Source organism: Oncorhynchus tshawytscha, linkage group LG22 (assembly GCF_018296145.1).
Source record: "Oncorhynchus tshawytscha isolate Ot180627B linkage group LG22, Otsh_v2.0, whole genome shotgun sequence".
Lineage (NCBI taxonomy): Eukaryota > Metazoa > Chordata > Actinopteri > Salmoniformes > Salmonidae > Oncorhynchus > Oncorhynchus tshawytscha.
Genome location: NC_056450.1, coordinates 40,002,602 through 40,022,493, shown reverse-complemented (window position 1 = coordinate 40,022,493; position 19,892 = coordinate 40,002,602). Strand labels below are relative to the sequence as shown.

The window sequence follows — 19,892 nt, the reverse complement described above, 5'->3', positions numbered from 1 at the left end:
AGATATTTGTTTCTGTCGGCGCGATGCGTGGAGAAACCAGCTGGCTGCACCGACTCCGATAGCGTCTCTCCAGTGAGCCATGTTTCCGTGAAGCAAAGAACGTTACAGTCTCTGATGTCCCTCTGGAATGCTACCCTTGCTCGGATTTCATCAACCTTGTTGTCAAGAGACTGGACATTGGCGAGAAGTATACTGGGGAGTGGTGCACGATGTGCCTGTCTCCGGAGTCTGACCAGAAGACCGCTACGTTTCCCTCTTTTACGAAGTTGTTTTTTTTGGGTCGCCGGCTGGGATCCATTCCATTGTCCTGGGTGAAAGGCAGAACACAGGATCCGCTTCGCGAAAGTCATATTCTTGGTCGTACTGATGGTGAGTTGACGCAGCTCTTATATTCAGTAGTTCTGCTCGACTGTATGTAATGAAACCTAAGATGACCTGGGGTCCTAATGTAAGAAATAACACATACATTTTTTTTTTTTTTTAAACTGCATAGTTTCCTAGGAACGCGAGCGAGGCGGCCATCTCTGTCGGCGCCGTAAGTAATGAGTGGGAGGTGCTGATGTAGAGTGGGAGGTGCTGGGAGTATGAGAGGGACTCCATGGTGTTGATGAGGAAGAAACAGCAGGAGGTAGAGTGGGAGGTGCTGGGAATAGGAAAGGGACTCCATGGCTTTGAATGTCTGAATCAGAGCTCCTTTGAGTTGGAGGCTTCATAAATTGATCTGTACAAATTTGTATTTCAGGTTACGTGACGCACACACATGGCAACCACACTGCAGTTGATCGGAGGTGGAAGAGGCAGTTCATTTGAATTCCACGGCATGAACAACGGTGCCACCCTCAAGAAGATTGGAGTGGCGGTGGAAGGCTGGCAGGTCAAAGCTGTGCGGGAGGAGCTAGTGGACAGGCGCGTTGCGACCTTTGGAGATGCAAACACTTTCAATGAATTTGAGTTTGACCTCAGCGAGCGCCTCACCAAGCTGTCTCTGTGGGGTAACGGCGCCGGCACATGTGCCATCAAATTCATGACGAGTAAGAATCGGCAGTTCTTTGAAAAAATGACCAGCTGGCCACTGAAGGCTGAGTACACCATAGATGTGGGGTCTGGAATCTGCCTGGGGCTACAGGGCAGGTATGGCTCGGACATTGACTGCATGGGCTTCCTCTTTTTATTTATTTGATTTATTATACCTTTATTTAACCAGGTAGGCAAGTTGAGAACAAGTTCTCATTTACAATTGCGACCTGGCCAAGATAAAGCAAAGCAGTTCGACAGATACAACGACACAGAGTTACACATGGAGTAAAACAAACATACAGTCAATAATACAGTATAAACAAGTCTATATACAATGTGAGCAAATGAGGTGAGAAGGGAGGTAAAGGCAAAAAAGGCCATGGTGGCAAAGTAAATACAATATAGCAAGTAAAACACTGGAATGGTAGTTTTGCAATGGAAGAATGTGCAAAGTAGAAATACAAATAATGGGGTGCAAAGGAGCAAATTAAATAAATAAATAAAAATTAAATACAGTCGGGAAAGAGGTAGTTGTTTGGGCTAAATTATAGGTGGGCTATGTACAGGTGCAGTAATCTGTGAGCTGCTCTGACAGTTGGTGCTTAAAGCTAGTGAGGGAGATAAGTGTTTCCAGTTTCAGAGATTTTTGTAGTTCGTTCCAGTCATTGGCAGCAGAGAACTGGAAGGAGAGGCGGCCAAAGAAAGAATTGGTTTTGGGGGTGACTAGAGAGATATACCTGCTGGAGCGTGTGCTACAGGTGGGAGATGCTATGGTGACCAGCGAGCTGAGATAAGGGGGACTTTACCTAGCAGGGTCTTGTAGATGACATGGAGCCAGTGGGTTTGGCGACGAGTATGAAGCGAGGGCCAGCCAACGAGAGCGTACAGGTCGCAATGGTGGGTAGTATATGGGGCTTTGGTGATAAAACGGATTGCACTGTGATAGACTGCATCCAATTTGTTGAGTAGGGTATTGGAGGCTATTGTGTAAATGACATCGCCAAAGTCGAGGATTGGTAGGATGGTCAGTTTTACAAGGGTATGTTTGGCAGCATGAGTGAAGGATGCTTTGTTGCGAAATAGGAAGCCAATTCTAGATTTAACTTTGGATTGGAGATGTTCGATATGGGTCTGGAAGGAGAGTTTACAGTCTAACCAGACACCTAAGTATTTGTAGTTGTCCACGTATTCTAAGTCAGAGCCGTCCAGAGTAGTGATGTTGGACAGGCGGGTAGGTGCAGATAGCGATCGGTTGAAGAGCATGCATTTAGTTTTACTTGTATTTTAGAGCAATTGGAGGCCACGGAAGGAGAGTTGTATGGCATTGAAGCTTGCCTGGAGGGTTGTTAACACAGTGTCCAAAGAAGGGCCGGAAGTATACAGAATGGTGGAGTCTGCGTAGAGGTGGATCAGGGACTCACCAGCAGCAAGAGCGACCTCATTGATGTATACAGAGAAGAGAGTCGGTCCAAGAATTGAACCCTGTGGCACCCCCATAGAGACTGCCAGAGGTCCGGACAGCAGACCCTCCGATTTGACACACTGAACTCTATCAGAGAAGTAGTTGGTGAACCAGGCGAGGCAATCATTTGAGAAACCAAGACTGTCGAGTCTGCCAATGAGGATGTGGTGAATGACAGAGTCGAAAGCCTTGGCCAGGTCAATGAATACAGCTGCACAGTAATGTTTCTTATGAATGGCGGTTAAGATATCGTTTATGACCTTGAGCGTGGCTGAGGTGCACCCATGACCAGCTCTGAAACCAGATTGCATAGCAGAGAAGGTATGGTGAGATTCGAAATGGTCGGTAATCTGTTTGTTGACTTGGCTTTAGAAGACCTTAGAAAGGCACGGTAGGATAGATATAGGTCTGTAGCAGTTTGGGTCAAGAGTGTCCCCCCTTTGAAGAGGGGGATGACCGCAGCTGCTTTCCAATCTTTGGGAATCTCAGACGACACGAAAGAGAGGTTGAACAGGCTAGTAATAGGGGTGGCAACAATTTCGGCAGATAATTTTAGAAAGAAAGGGTCCAGATTGTCTAGCCCGGCTGATTTGTAGGGGTCCAGATTTTGCAGCTCTTTCAGAACATCAGCTGAATGGATTTGGGAGAAGGAGAAATGGGGAAGGCTTGGGCGAGTTGCTGTTGGGGGTGCAGTGCTGTTGTCCGGGGTAGGAGTAGCCAGGTGGAAAGCATGGCCAGCCGTAGAAAAATGCTTATTGAAATTCTCAAATATGGTGGATTTATCAGTGGTGACAGTGTTTCCTATCTTCAGTGCAGTGGGCAGCTGGGAGGAGGTGTTCTTATTCTCCATGGACTTTACAGTGTCCCAGAACTTTTTGAGTTAGTGTTGCAGGAAGCAAATTTCTGCTTGAAAAAGCTAGCCTTGGCTTTTCTAACTGCCTGTGTATAATGGTTTCTAGCTTCCCTGAACAGCTGCATATCACGGGGCTGTTCGATGCTAATGCAGAACGCCATAGGATGTTTTTGTGTTGGTTAAGGGCAGTCAGGTCTGGGGAGAACCAAGGGCTATATCTGTTCCTGGTTCTAAATTTCTTGAATGGGGCATGTTTATTTAAGATGGTTAGGAAGGCATTTTTAAAAATATCCAGGCATCCTCTACTGACAGGATGAGATCAATATCCTTCCAGGATACCCCGGCCAGGTCGATTAGAAAGGCCTGCTCGCAGAAGTGTTTCAGGGAGCGTTTTACAGTGATGAGTGGAGGTCGTTTGACCGCTGACCCATTACGGATGCAGGCAATGAGGCAGTGATCGCTGAGATCTTGGTTGAAGACAGCAGAGGTGTATTTAGAGGGGAAGTTGGTTAGGATGATATCTATGAGGGTGCCCGTGTTTAAGGCTTTGGGGAGGTACCTGGTAGGTTCATTGATAATTTGTGTGAGATTGAGGGCATCAAGTTTAGATTGTAGGATGGCTGGGGTGTTAAGCATGTTCCAGTTTAGGTCGCCTAGCAGCACAAACTCTGAAGATAGATGGGGGCAATCAGTTCACATATGGTGTCCAGAGCACAGCTGGGGGCAGAGGGTGGTCTATAGCAGGCGGCAACGGTGAGAGACTTGTTTTCAGAGAGGTGGATTTTTAAAAGTAGAAGTTCAAATTGTTTGGGTACAGACCTGGATAGTAGGACAGAACTCTGCAGGCTATCTTTGCAGTAGATTGCAACACTGCCCCCTTTGGCAGTTCTATCTTGTCTGAAAATGTTGTAGTTTGGAATTAAAATTTCTGAATTTTTGGTGGTCTTCCTAAGCCAGGATTCAGACACAGCTAGAACATTGGGGTTGGGAGAGTGAGCTAAAGCAGTGAATAGAACAAACTTAGGGAGGGGGCTTCTAATGTTAACATGCATGAAACCAAGGCTATTACGGTTACAGAAGTCGTCAAAAGAGAGCGCCTGGGGAATAGGAGTGGAGCTAGGCACTGCAGGGCCTGGATTCACCTCTACATCGCCAGAGGAACATAGGAGGAGTAGAATAAGGGTACGGCTAAAAGCTATGAGAATTGGTCGTCTAGAACGTCTGGAACATAGAGTAAAAGGAGGTTTCTGTGGGCGATAAAATAGCATCAAGGTATAATGTACAGACAAATGTATGGTAGGATGTGAATACAGTGGAGGTAAACCTAGGTATTGAGTGATGAAGAGAGAGATATTGTCTCTAGAAACATAATTGAAACCAGGAGATGTCATTGCATGTGTGGGTGGTGGAACTAATAGGTTGGATAAGGTATAGTGAGCAGGACTAGAGGCTCTACAGTGAAATAAGCCAATAAACACTACCCAGAACAGCAATGGACAAGACATATTGACATTAAGGAGAGGCTCTTCATCAAAACCATCAAGTCGTCCGTAATGCCTGACATGGAGTATCCCACCCTGTCCCTCTTCAAACCACAGGTGAGCTCTTTTATAGATGTGTGTAGACAGCTCAGGAAAACTCTACCGATGCTCTAACATTAAGGGGGCTGTCCACTTTAAAACATGTAATCCAATATGGGGGTCGACATTCATCAAGCATCTCATTTCAAGGACAGTCATTCCTTATATTTAATTGGCCTTGATCAGTAAAATAGCCCCAACACCCTTTTATTTTTTAATTTTTTAAACCTTTACACATACAGTGCCTTGCGAAAGTATTCGGCCCCCTTGAACTTTGCGACCTTTTGCCACATTTCAGGCTTCAAACATAAAGATATAAAACTGTATTTTTTGTGAAGAATCAACAACAAGTGGGACACAATCATGAAGTGGAACGACATTTATTGGATATTTCAAACTTTTTAACAAATCAAAAACTGAAAAATTGGGCGTGCAAAATTAGTCAGCCCCTTTACTTTCAGTGCAGCAAACTCTCTCCAGAAGTTCAGTGAGGATCTCTGAATGATCCAATGTTGACCTAAATGACTAATGATGATAAATACAATCCACCTGTGTGTAATCAAGTCTCCGTATAAATGCACCTGCACTGTGATAGTCTCAGAGGTCCGTTAAAAGCGCAGAGAGCATCATGAAGAACAAGGAACAAACCAGGCAGGTCCGAGATACTGTTGTGAAGAAGTTTAAAGACGGATTTGGATAAAAAAGATTTCCCAAGCTTTAAACATCCCAAGGAGCACTGTGCAAGCGATAATATTGAAATGGAAGGAGTATCAGACCACTGCAAATCTACCAAGACCTGGCCGTCCCTCTAAACTTTCAGCTCATACAAGGAGAAGACTGATCAGAGATGCAGCCAAGAGGCCCATGATCACTCTGGATGAACTGCAGAGATCTACAGCTGAGGTGGGAGACTCTGTCCATAGGACAATAATCAGTCGTATATTGCACAAATCTGGCCTTTATGGAAGAGTGGCAAGAAGAAAGCCATTTCTTAAAGATATCCATAAAAGGTGTCGTTTAAAGTTTGCCACAAGCCCCCTGGGAGACACACCAAACATGTGGAAGAAGGTGCTCTGGTCAGATGAAACCAAAATTGAACTTTTTGGCAACAATGCAAAACATTATGTTTGGCGTAAAAGCAACACAGCTCATCACCCTGAACACACCATCCCCACTGTGAAACATGGTGGTGGCAGCATCATGGTTTGGGCCTGCTTTTCTTCAGCAGGGACAGGGAAGGTGGTTAAAATGGATGGGAAGATGGATGGAGCCAAATACAGGACCATTCTGGAAGAAAACCTGATGGAGTCTGCAAAAGACCTGAGACTGGGACGGAGATTTGTCTTCCAACAAGACAATGATCCAAAACATAAAGCAAAATCTACAATGGAATGGTTCAAAAATAAACATATCCAGGTGTTAGAATGATCAAGTCAAAGTCCAGACCTGAATCCAATCGAGAATCTGTGGAAAGAACTGAAAACTGCTGTTCACAAATGCTCTCCATCCAACCTCACTGAGCTCGAGCTGTTTTGCAAGGAGTAATGGGAAAAAAGTTCAGTCTCTCGATGTGCAAAACTGATAGAGACATACCCCAAGTGACTTACAGCTGTAATCGCAGCAAAAGGTGGCGCTACAAAGTATTAACTTAAGGGGGCTGAATAATTTTGCACGCCCAATTTTTCAGTTTTTGATTTGTTAAAAAAGTTTGAAATATCCAATAAATGTCGTTCCACTTCATGATTGTGTCCCACTTGTTGTTGATTCTTCACAAAAAATACAGTTTTATATCTTTATGTTTGAAGCCTGAAATGTGGCAAAAGGTCGCAAAGTTCAAGGGGGCCGAATACTTTCGCAAGGCACTGTAAGCATCAGGCCAAGATAGCACACACACACGTTATTATTGTTGGCTTTCTAAAAAACAATTTATCCGTCCCTCGGTGATGATTAGTTCTAAAATTGTCTTTGTCTTGTTTGAACAACTTGTATCTTTGTGTGTGTGATGATTTTAGGTTACCCCAGAATATGTGAAATCCATGTCTCACCACAACGACACCTCTTCGGTTCAAGAATAGTCCTTTACATACAGCAAAACCCTGACCAAGACTTCCTCCTGGTCCGTCAGCAACAAGAGAGTCCACCTTGAGTGTGTCGGTCAAAGATCTGGTCGAGGTGTCATCAGGGTTCAGCTTGACCGTGGGAGTGGAGCAATCCACCAGCCTGCACAAGATGGAGACCATAACAGAATCGGATACCATCAAAGTGAAGATCCCTCCAGGGAAGACCATGGATGTTGAGATCACAATGGGAAAAGCAAATATCGATCAATATTCTCAATATTCTTACTTACAATGACGGCTGGGATTAAAAATATATCAATTAAAATATAGAACAAAATAGACTTCACGAAGCAGCCACAACTGTCAGTAAGAGTGTGCATGATTGAGTCTTTGAAGAGATTGAGATAAACAACGTGAAAGACTTAATACGCAATAATCACTCAACACAACCAAATGTATAACTGCTGGATTTAGTTAAATTACCTTTTGACACTGCAGCACCTGGGGGAATACACTGAACAATAATATATATCACCATGTAAAGTGTTGGTTCCACTGCATCACCTGAACACTGTCGCTGTTATGCATTGTCCTGTTTAAAAAAAAACAAATGATAGTCCCACTAGGCATAAACCAGATGAGATGGCGTATCCCTGCAGAATTTTAAAATTATTTAACTAGGCAAGTCAGTTAAGAACAAATTCTTATTTTCAATGACGGCCTAGGAATAATGGGTTAACTGCCTTGTTCAGGGGTAGAAAGACGGATTAGTACCTTGTCAGCTCGGGGATTTGAACTTGCAACCTTCCGGTTACAAGTCCACTGCGCTAACCACTAGGCTACCCTGCCTAAATGTGCATTGAGTTAAAAAATAAATAATCACCTACAGTGTCACCAGTGAAGCACCATCATACCTCCATGCTTCACGGTGGGAACCATACATGCAGAGATCAATTTGAATCAATTGGAGGTGTACCTGTGGATGTATTTCAAGGCCTACCTCCAAACTCAGTGCCTCTTTGCTTGACATCATGGGAAAATCAAAAGGAATCAGCCAAGACCTCAGAATAACAATGTTAGACCTCCACAAGTCTGTTTCGTCCTTGGGAGCAATTTCCAAACGCCTGAAGGTACCATGTTCATCTGTACAAACAATAGTACGCAAGTATAAACACCATGGGACCACGCAGCCGTCATTCCACTCAGGAAGGAGATGCGTTCTGTCTCCTAGATATGAATATACTTTGGTGTGAAAAGTGCAAATCAATCCCAGAACAACAGCAAAGCACCTTGTGAAGATGCTGGATGAACCAGGTACAAAAGTATCTATATCCACAGTAAAACGAGTCCTATATCAATATAACCTGAAGTCCGCTCAGCAAGGAAGAAGCCACTGCTCCAAAACCGTCATAAAAAACCCAGTCTACGGTTTGCAACTGCACATGGAGAAAAGTCCTCTTGTCTGATGAAACAAAAATAGAACTGTTTGGCCATAATGACCATCGTTATGTTTGGAGGAAAAAAGGGGATGCTTGCAAGCTGAAGAACACCATCCCAACCATGAAGCACGGGGTTGCATCATCATGTTGTGGGGGTACTTTGCTGCAGGAGGGACTGGTGCACATCATGAAATAGATGGCTTCATGAGGAAAAAATAAACAAAATTGTTTGGAGTGTGACTGTTTGAGGTTGTGGACAGGTGTATTTTATACTGATAACAAGTTCAAACAGGTGCCATTAATACAGATAACGAGTGGAGGACAAGAGGAGCCTCTTAAAGAAGAAGTTACAGGTCCGTGAGAGCCAGAAATCTTGCTTGTTTGTAGGTGACCAAATACTTATTTTCCACCGTAATTTGCAAATAAATTCATTAAAAATCCTACAATGTGATTTTCTGGAAAAAAATTCTCATTGTGTCTGTCATAGTTGAAGTGTTCCTATGATGAAAATTACAGGCCTCTCTCATCTTTTTAAGTGGGAGAACTTGCACAATTGGTGGCTAACTAAATACTTTTTTGTCCCACTGTATATATATATATAGGGCCTTCGGAAAGTATTCCGACCCCTTGAATTTTTGCTAAAATATTACAAATGTAAAACTGAAATATAACATTTACATAAGTATTCTGACCCTTTACTCAGTACTTTGTTGAAGCACCTTTGGCAGTGATTACAGCCTCAAGTCTTCTTGGGTATGGCTCTACAAGTTTGGCACTCCTGTATCTGGGGAGTGTCTCCCATTATTTTCTGTAGATCCTCTCAAGCTCATCTGATTTGTTTTGAGAAGAAGGCGAGGCGAGAGGATGCGATGATTATGCAATTGATATTCTCCACGTCACAGCAAAATGTCTCCTTTTGAGTGAGGTAGCTAACAAGTGCCATCATGGTTAGCCCCTCCATTCAAGCCCGCCGTGACCGTATAGTGGTTAGTACTGTGCGTTGAGGCTGCAGAAACCACTGTTCACAGCATATCATGGCAAAAAGTATCCTTTTCAATGCTTAAAACGTACTACTGTAACTGTGTAATTTAATCTGTAAATCTGTGGCATTAGCTGAACTGGCTAACAACTCAAGTGTTTAGCCAGCTTGTACGCATCACTGTCTCAGCATGAGTATCCTCTAAAAGCATTCTCTGGTACCTCACTGTGATTGTATAGTGGTTAAAAACCTCTTAGGGCTAGGGGGCAGTGTTCGGAAGGTCGGATGAATGACGTGCTCAAAATAAACAGCCTGTTACTCTGGCCCAGAGACTAGGATATGCATATAATTGTTAGCATTGGATAGAAAACACTCTAACGTTTCTAAAACTGTATGTCTGTGAGTATAACATAATTGATATAGCGGGTGGGCCCTGCGTATATATGTTTACACATACAGTTTAGGTACAACGATTAAAAAACGAAACAAGACAAACAAAACAATCACAGAAAACACAAAAAATACAGCAACAGATTACATTTACACATAGGTTATTCCCCTAACTGCACAAGAACTTGCATTACACAAAACAGTTACAAGCAATACAAAAATAAAAACTCTCCAATAAATATTTTAAATGGGCAAGGGGGACAAGAGTCTCAAGTTTAAGTTTAGTCTACAAGCTATTCCATAGGCAAGGAGCGTCCATGTGGTGGAAAATGTCTTATACTGAAGACATAGCAGTGAATTGTACAAGCTGTATCCATTCTCTGTTCTGTTTATCATGGTTTGTGCAGGCCAAATGAGGTGTTGGCTTTGGGGATGATCAGTGAGATATACCTGCTGGAACGTGTGCTACGGGTGGGTATCGTTATCGTGACCAGTGAACTGAGATAAGGCGGAGCTTTACCTAGCATAGACTTATAGATGACCTGGAATCAGTGGGTCTGGCGACGAATATGTAGCGAGGGCCAGCCGGCTAGAGCATACAGGTCGCAGTGGTGGGTGGTATAAGGTGATTTGGTAACAAAACGGATGGCACTGTGATAGGGGTACTGTCTTTATTTCATTTATTTTTTTAAGTAGCAAAACAGTTAAACCTGTTAAGCCTCCCCCTACTTTTTCGAAAATTCTGTTAAAAATCGCGCAACATTTTGGCGTCCTGCTACTCAGGCCAGGAATATAGTATATGCATATGATTAGTATGTGTGGATAGAAAACACTCAGACGTTTCCAAAACTGTTTAAATCACGGCTGTGACTATAACAGAACGTCTGTTTCATCGAAAAGCGCAGGAAAATCTGATCACTGGAGATGGAAAAAAATATCCATGCGCCACTTCAACCCATTGTTAAAGGTGAACCGTATTAAATGAGGCCGAGGTTGCAGTACCTACAGCTTCCACAGGATGTATAGAGTCTTCTCATTTGATTCTGATTTGATTCTTGGTAGATCCGACCAAAGGGAACCGATTCCCTCCGACCACCAACTTGATGCATTGTCTCTGTGTTTTTCCGGACATTTTTTCCACACGACCAGCTATCGAATTTACATCGCCTCCTGATGATTTTTATAGCTTATTAACGTGTAGTAATACCTAAAGTTGCATTAGAAAGGTATTTCAAGTGTTTTGTGAAAGTTTATCGTCGACTTTTTAACTTTTAAAAAATGACGTTACGTTATGAAACGCTATTTTTTTCCGTTTATCACACAGTCTTCATAGATCGATATCTAGGCTATATATGGACCGATTTAATCCAAAAAAATACCCAGTATTGATTATGGGACATCAAGGTGTGCCAAGAAAGAAGATGGTCAAAGGTAATGAATGTTTTATATTTTATTGTGCGGTTTGTGTAGCGCCGACTATGCTAATTCTTTTGTTTACATCCCCTACGGGTCTTTTGGGGTGTTGCATGCTATCTGATAATAGCTTCTCATGCTTTCGCCGAAAAGCATTTTAAAAATCTGACTCGGTGCCTAGATTCACAACGAGTGTAGCTTTATTTCAATACCAAGCATGTGTATTTTAATGAACGTTTGCGTTTTAACTAATACTATTAGCGTTTAGCGTAGCGCATTTGCATTTCCAGAGCTCTAGTTGGGACGTCTGCGTCTCAAGTAGGATCAAGAGGTTTTAAGAACAAATTCTTATTTTCAATGACGCCCTAGTAACAGTTGGTTAACTGTCTTGTTCAGGGAAGAACAACAGATTTTTTACTTGCCGGTTCGGGGATTTGGTCTTGCAACGTTTCGGGTTATTAGTCCAACACTCTTACCACTAGGATACCTGCTGGCCCATCTGTAGATGGGTGAAGAATTTAACATTTAATCATTTTTTAAATTCAGGTGTCGCGACTAGTAGGCCGGTCGTCGTCACCGGCCTACTAGCCGCCACCGATCCCTTTTTCCTTTTCTGTTAGTTTAGTCTTATTAGTTGCATTTGTTCCTATTTGTGTTTTCTTGATTTTCTAGTCTATTTAAGCTTGTTAGGTCCGCTCTAGTTTGTGCGGGATTATTTTGTGTTCACGTTTAGTGTTGGATGTGGTTTTGTGCTCCGGACCGTGTTAACCTGTGTTTGGGGTTGGTCAGTGTTTTCAGCCCTGTGTTTGGGGTTGGTCAGTGTTTTCAGCCCTGTGTTTTGGGTTGGTCAGTCTTTTCCGCCCTGTGTTTTGGGTTGGTCAGTGTTTTCCTCCCTGTGTTTTGGGTTGGTCAGTGTTTTCCGCCCTGTGTTTTGGGTTGGTCAGTGTTTTCCGCCCTGTGTTTTGGGTTGGTCAGTGTTTCCCCCCTGTGTTTTGGGTTGGTCAGTGTTTCCCCCTGTGTTTCGGGTTGGTCAGTGTTTTCAGCCCTGTGTTTGGGGTTGGTCAGTGTTTTCCACTCTGTGTTTTGGGTTGGTCAGTGTTTTCCGCCCTGTGTTTTGGGTTGGTCAGTGTTTTCAGCCCTGTTTGGGCAGTAACAACAAAATGTGGAAAGACTCAAGGAGGATGAATAATTCTGAAGTCAGGAGGTCATTAAAGAGGTGGTTAAGTCATTCTAGATGTTGTGTTATCTGATTGAATGGAGTGTGACTTTCACCTTGTTACTCTTGGCCCAGCTCTCCCCTACATTGATCCAACAGGTTTTGTGGGGTGTTGAACTGTGTGTGGGCTATCATGGAGCAGACTACAGTGATTTATCACAGTTTGAGTATTTATGAGTATGGGATGTTTTCCTCACTCCCATTCCAATTTGGCTGCATTTCTCTTCACTGAAATGTTCCTCTATCACGCCTACTCCCGCTCCCCCTCTTCAGTGCTCGATGTCGCCGGTCTACTAACCACTGGTCCTGGTAGCCAATATTATGGAGACCTATTCCCCATCATTACGCACACCTGGACTGACCTATTATCATTGTGATTGAACATTTCCCTAAATGCTTCCACAAAGGAACCAACCCTATGAACCATGCCCATGTCTGTTTTTTTTTGTGTAGCAGTACTTATCTTGGCCAGGTTGCAGTTGTAAATGAGAACTTGTTCTCAACTAGTCTACCTGGTTAAATAAAGGTGAAATAAAATAAATAAGAGAACTGAAGGGACCGCCTGGGTGGAACTTGTGGCAGACTTGTTTTGCACGTGTTTGTTTTAACCTCTGGTGTTCCAAGCCAGACCTTCGCTGTTGGACCACGGATAAATCAACCATAAGTTTGTGACGCCAAAATTGGAGTGGAAATTTACCACTAAGGACTCTGTGAAGCGATCATAATTTGTTTAATGTACGGAGAGGTTCACACAACTTGGTATAGGTCTACTGAAGCTCTGAAGGGGAAAAGTAAAACTTCTTATTTTTTTATTTTTTATGTAGGCATGATTTTTGGGTTGATGTTTGCATGCGACTGGCTGTTATCATGAGGGCTCAGTTCCCAAATAAATTGAGCAAGGTCTCATATCTTAAATTCCAGAACATATACTGGGCATTCTACCAATTGGTCTGAGGGGAAGTTATGACTGTGTCCCTTTGTGTATTTACCCAGTCACCTGCATGAACCATGATAAACAGAACAGAGGATGCATACAGCTTGTACAATTCACTGCTATGTCTTCAGTATTAGACATTTTCCACCACATAGACTTTAAACTTATAGGATGTTATGACGAACAAAACTACAGAGAAAGGTGATGTTGCATATTAGTGAATTTCTTTTGTCAGTGACTGGAAACCACCGATATGCTCTCTGGCTCAAATATCAAGAAGAGGAAGTAGCACTAAGAGTGGTTGAAACTGTTGATACACATTTGTCAAGATTAGCACAATACAATGTCTTAATCAGGGTCAAAGGGTTTGTGTCAATTTCAATAGAAAACTACTGACACACACTTTATTTGCATGAGGGGAGTTTTGCTGCTATATAAGAGAGTGCTTCTCCACTCCAGAGACACATATTCCGCTGATGCATCTTTAATGTTAAACAATTGATCTTCACTCGAAATCTCGGAACCTATCAGTTTTCCTCCATCAAGATCTTGTATAGTCATCCTTAACGCTGAGGACTGCATATCACTGTACGTAAGTGCACAATGTCCCTACATAACTATTCTTGCTATATGAGGAATGTTTGAGAGCTATACATTTCTATTTTGGCCAACTAATTTACAAATCATTTCAGGCAACAAATGTTTTCTAAATTCTGAAACAGATTCTTAATCAGTTATAAAGTCTATCTGAACAAACATGGTATGGGTTTGTTGTCCCCCACAATGACATTTGGGAGGGGACTACGGATCTGTCTCTGTCCGTCCGTTGTTATGTCTCTTTGTACGTTAGTAAAACAAGATCTCTGAGAGCACTGGGCTGATTTTGACAAAACTTGGGTGAATGATCCTTATTGCCATAGAGATCCAACGTTTACAAAATTACACTGATTGGCCCAAGGCGGGAGCTATGGCAATTGACTGAAATGTGTTAGTCATACGCAATATCTCAACTCGCCCAAATCAAATGTTATTTGTCAATTGCGCCGAATACAACAGTTGTAGACCTTACAGTTTCTTACTTACGAGCCCTTAACCAACATTGCAGTTATTAAGAAAAAAATACAAAAAAATGTAAAAGTAAGATGAGAATAACATAATAGCAGAAGCATAATGTAAAAAGAAACAAAATAGCATGGTGTTTTGAAAACCGATAAGACGGCTGCCCTTCCCTCCGGCGCTATCGTGAAATAAATAAGGGGGTACTGCATCATTCGTGGGGGACGACATGTTTACTGTTGCCTTGTTTTTACATGGTTGACTTTGGCCTCCTATTGTACTGTTTTGAATTCAAAAGTATTATGTTAGTATGCTGTTTAATGTGAGGTGAGTAGACTGTTGAGTGTAGTGCTTTACATCAAGCTGTCTCTTAACCTTGAATACACTGATTGACACATCTAGCATTGAGTTCTGAAATTTTCAACGTAGGTGACTGTTGCTATCTATGGAAACTTTACCAACTTCATTGTCCTGAACATAAATTGAATGCATAAACAGGCATGTTACCAACAAACAAACACATTAGGTACATCCCTACTAGGGACACGATTGGCTGGAACAATTTCAGAGTGAATGCAGGGCGAGGGGCAGTCAAAGAAGCAGGATCTTAGATACATACATACATTTTACATACTGATAGCTGACAATGTGCTATGACAATTTCACCAAATTTAAAAATAAATCTGGCCTAATGCAGCTTTAAAATGAAAGCTTACTGAAATTAGTGACTCTATTTCCATCTTTGAATCTGAGGCCTGTATAAGCGTTGCACGTTAGTAAAAACAAATCTAAAACAATTCATCGTGGTAAGTGAAAAAAAAATGTTGAACTAATGTTGATTTTATTACTAATTAACTGCACATTTCATGGAACAAGCGGTTGGTCAGGGTGTGAGTTGGGGTGGGTAGTCTATCTTTTTTCTATGTTATATTTCTATGTGTTTGGCCTAGTATGGTTCTCAATCAGAGGCAGGTGTCGTTCGTTGTCTCTGATTGAGAATCATACTTAGGTAGCCTGTTTTCCCCATTTTGGTTGTGGGTGTTTATTTTCTGTTTAGTGTTTTCTGCACCTTACAGGACTGTTTTTTTTTTTTTTTTATTCATGTTCTTATTTTGCATTTCGGTGTTTCAGTAAATAAAACATCATGAACACGTACCACGCTGCGCTTTGGTCCACAACTTCTTCATACGGCAACCGTAACAACTTGACTAAACCTGAGTGTTAGTTTTAATTGGACAGACACTTGATAAAGTTAACAGACCCTGTTCTATATTAGACAGTGTCATAATATATTAATACATACCTGTAAATACTAAAGCCTGTCTTAAAGAATATTGTACTATATTATAATATATTAATACATACCTGTGAATACTGCAGCCTTCTTAAAGAATATTGTTCTGTTAAAATATATTAATGCATACCTGTGAATACTTTAGCCCGTCTTAAATTATATTGTCCTATATTATAATACATTAATACATACCTGTGAATAGTGCAGCCTCTGTCCGAAAGAATATTGTTCTATATTCATTCATTTCAATCTTTATTCTTTCAGATATTTCAAAGCAGCAACTTATTTTTGGAGAGGTGAATTTCAGCAGCATAAACACCTCATATTCTGATGAGCATTATTACATTCATACTCATTACAGGGCAGGAAATCATATTCTGATGTACTGTAACATCTGTAACATTCACAGGTTATCATATTCAGGTTATCATATTCTGAATGTAGCATCTATAAAATGTGATTATTCATGATTATTCATAATTATAGCAACATATGAAATAATTGTGTAAGTGCATAGAGACATGCTCACTTATACAACAATATGTTTATATAAATCATTACACAAGTCACCAAGTTAATCAGGAGAAACAGCAGGAGGTGAGAGAGGGACTCCGTGGTCACTCTGAGGTTCCTAGCTGAGGAGGAAGGAATGGGTGTGATAGATTCCGGAGGAATAGAGATGTAAAAGTCAGAGGAGAGTGGAGGACAAGGAGGAGTTAGGAGCAATTTAAAAATGCGTCAGTCTCAGTGACCTGAGGACTGTGGAGCGATTTGGTCACCCTAGACCAGAGCGACCGTCCTGTATTTTTTCATTCCAATCAACTAACTGGTTGATACACTGAATCAGGTTAGTTACAACTGGGGCTGGCGAGAAAAACCTACAGGAGGGTAGCTCTCCAGGAACAGGGTTGGAGAGCCCTGCCCTAGACTGATATGTTGCTCGACCTCTAGTTCCTACCACGAGTCATTATATCCCATGGTTATTGTTTGATCGTTTTTTCTTGTTCTTTAATTTCCTTTTGATGCTTTGAATGTCTGAATCAGATCTTTGAATGTCTGAATCAGTTTTCTTAAAATAATCTGTACAAATGTGTATTTCAGGTTACGTGACGCACACTCAAACTCTCAACATGGCAACCACACTGCATTTGATCGGTGGTGGAGGAGGCAGTTCATTTGAATTCCACGGCATGAACAACGGTGCCACCCTCAAGAAGATTGGAGTGGCGGTGGAAGGCTGGCAGGTCAAAGCTGTGCGGGCGGAGCTTACCGACGGGCGCGTTGAGACCTTTGGGAATTCACACACTTTCAGTGAGTTTGAGTTCGACCTCGGCGAGCGCATCACCAAGCTGTCACTGTGGGGTAACGGCGCCGGCACACGTCTAGGTGCCATCAAGTTCAAGACGAGTAAGAACCGGGAGTTCTTTGAAAAAATGACCAGCTGGCCACTGAAGACTGAGTACACCATAGATGTGGGGTCCGGAATCTGCCTGGGACTGGAGGGTAGGTCTGGCTCGGACATCGACTGCATGGGCTTCCTCTTCATCAACACCATCAAGTCGTCCGTGCTGACCGACATGGAGTATCCCACCCTGTCCCTCTTCAAACCCCAGGTGTGTGTAGACGGCTCAGGAAAACTCTACCGACGCTCTCACATTAAGGGGGCTGTCCACTTTAAAACATATAATCCAATATGGGGGTCGACATTCATCAGGCATCTCATTTCTAGCACAGTCACACACACATACAGACACATGAAATATTATTTTTGGCTGTCTAAAAATCAATTGATCAGTACCTCACTGATTGTTACGTACGCCTCTAGGAGAGGGAATGCAAAACCATGCTACAACACAACTCCCCGTGGACTCAAAGAGGTATAGAGACTGTAGGTGCAAGTAAGGATGACAAAGGCAGAGAATTTACCGTTTACTGGGGATTTATTCCGTCACACGGTAATTTTGGGGAAAAAGGGACTGAACGGAACCAAAGCAAAGAAAGTAAATATCAAAGCCCCTCTCCTACCTTACCTGCCTACCCACTAACCTAACTTAGCACCACTTGGTGCGCTAACCAAAATACAGGGGTGGTCCACCCTGGTCTTACCTAGTGTGCATAGACAGTGAATACAACAGTTTATGTATGCCCGCAGGCCTCTTGGGAACAAATGAAACAGAACAACACAAACAATGTCAATAATCAAAAAAACTGCATCATATTGACCAACACAGGGCATACAAATCATCTCTTTCTAAGCAACAGAACACTGGCTTATATAGCTGGAGAAGGAGTCTGTAATTACAGACAGCTGTATCCTCTGACGAGAGGGCGGGGTCAGCTCCAAATAGCAATGGGCCGACCAATCAGCTGCTTGGGGGAATTTTAGGAAGCCATCCTGAAACTCAAACATACAACATAACCACAACACAGAAACTGGGGAACGTAACACTGATGATTAGTTCTTAAATTGTCTTCTTCTTTCCTGAACAATTTGTATCTTTGTGTGTGTGTTGATTATAGGTGACCCCAGAATATGTGAAATCCGTTTCTCACCACAATGACACCTCATTGGTTCAAGAAGAGTCCATTACATACAGCAAGACCCTGACCAAGACTTCCTCCTGGTCCGTCACCAACAAGATAGAATCCACCTTGAATGTGTCGGTCAAAGCAGGGATCCCAGATCTGGTCGAGGTGTCATCAGGGTTCAGCTTGACCGTGGGAGTGCAGCAATCCACCAGCCTGCAGAAGACAGAGACCATAACAGAATCGGATACCATCAGCCTGAAGATCCCTCCAGGGAAGACCATGGATGTTGAGATCACAGTGGGGAAAGCAAATATAGACCTCGACTACAGAGCCACAGTGAAAGTCACCTGCATGAACGGCAGTCAGCTGGTCTTCCCATCCAATGGCATCTACACCGGTGTGACTTACACTTCAGCGAGGGTATCCACAAAGGAGAGATGAGACAAGTGCATGACATCATGAATAGTATGCACAGTGATAGAATGTGACACCATTACTAAATCTTTGTGTGCCTTTTCTGTTATTATGATCTTCTTTGAGTAATTCTAATTGAACAATGTTGACTCAGCTCTTTATTTCTGTCTCAGCAGAGGTTATAACAACAGGTGGATCATTCCTACAATCTGTTGCCTGTTGTGTACAATGACATTTTAACACATGTTTTGTGTGATTTATTGAACAACATTCACTAAAAAATGTTTTCTTATATGGTTAGATGCCCATTTACCATAAAAAACAATGTTAAGTAACGATATCTTAATTTCATGAATATTAAACCATTTGTATATTAAACCATCTTGTGTGTCAGTAATCTTTCTCCATATTCCCAGTTTATTCAACTTCCATTGGATATACTATTCACAAAATCCAGACATATTCCAATATTTTAATGATCATTACATTGACTTGTTGACTTTCTTACAAATTGTTTTACATGATTTATTTATTATTTAATATAAGAATGATCTAATGTGTTTGTTAGCACACATGCAGTCACTCACACACGCACAGATATCTTTTTTCCCCCTGGTTGCATATTTAACATGCTGGTAGAAAATAGGTAACATGGATTTAAGTTATCCTGCATTGAAGTCCCCGGCCACTAGGAGCGCCGCCTCTGGATGAGCATTTTCCTGTTTGCTTATGGCCTTATTCAGCTCATTGAGTGCGGTGTTAGTGCCAGCATTGGTTTGTGGTGGTAAATAGACAGCTACGAAGAATATAGATGAAAAATTATCTTGGTAAATTGTGTGGTCTACAGCTAATCATGAGATTTAAAAAAAATGTATTTCACCTTTATTTAACCAGGTAGGAAAGTTGAGAACAAGTTCTCATTTACAATTGCGACCTGGCCAAGATAAAGCAAGTGAGATACTCTACCTCAGGCGAGCAAAACCTTGAGACTTCCACTGTTGTTTACAGTGGTTAGTACTCTGCGTTGTGGCTGCAGCAACCCAGGTCCGAATCCGGGTCACGGCATTGCAATACTCAGTGCCATGGCAAAACGGCTGTATTTTGAACAAGTTCAAACGTACTGTGTAATCAAACTAGTAAACCTAACTGTAAGCTAGCTATCTGAAATCCCCAAATTGTCCATTTATTCGAAGCGTTTGATTCAGAATAACACCGGTTCCAAAACACCCAACAAGCCTACAAAGTATCTAATAAGT

The 19,892-nt window shown here is 42.1% G+C and overlaps 1 protein-coding gene and 1 pseudogene across 3 annotated transcripts; both read left to right on the top strand.

Annotated features, from left to right (window-relative positions):
- The first annotated feature begins 760 nt into the window (after positions 1-760).
- On the top strand, positions 761-7,267 carry LOC121840433 (annotated as a pseudogene).
- Positions 7,268-13,504: 6,237 nt separating this feature from the next.
- On the top strand, positions 13,505-19,017 carry LOC121840476 (aerolysin-like protein). Of its 3 annotated transcripts, none has more exons than XM_042304242.1 (3): positions 13,505-13,544; positions 16,795-17,306; positions 18,214-19,017. In XM_042304242.1, exons 1-3 carry the CDS (start codon positions 13,520-13,522, stop codon positions 18,661-18,663), a joined length of 987 nt encoding a protein of 328 aa, XP_042160176.1. In that variant the 5' UTR covers positions 13,505-13,519; the 3' UTR covers positions 18,664-19,017. The 3 variants fall into 3 exon arrangements, with proteins under 3 accessions (XP_042160176.1, XP_042160178.1, XP_042160177.1); XM_042304244.1 differs by lacking the exon at positions 13,505-13,544 and adding an exon at positions 13,787-13,931; XM_042304243.1 differs by lacking the exon at positions 13,505-13,544 and adding an exon at positions 13,790-13,935.
- Positions 19,018-19,892: the final 875 nt, after the last annotated feature.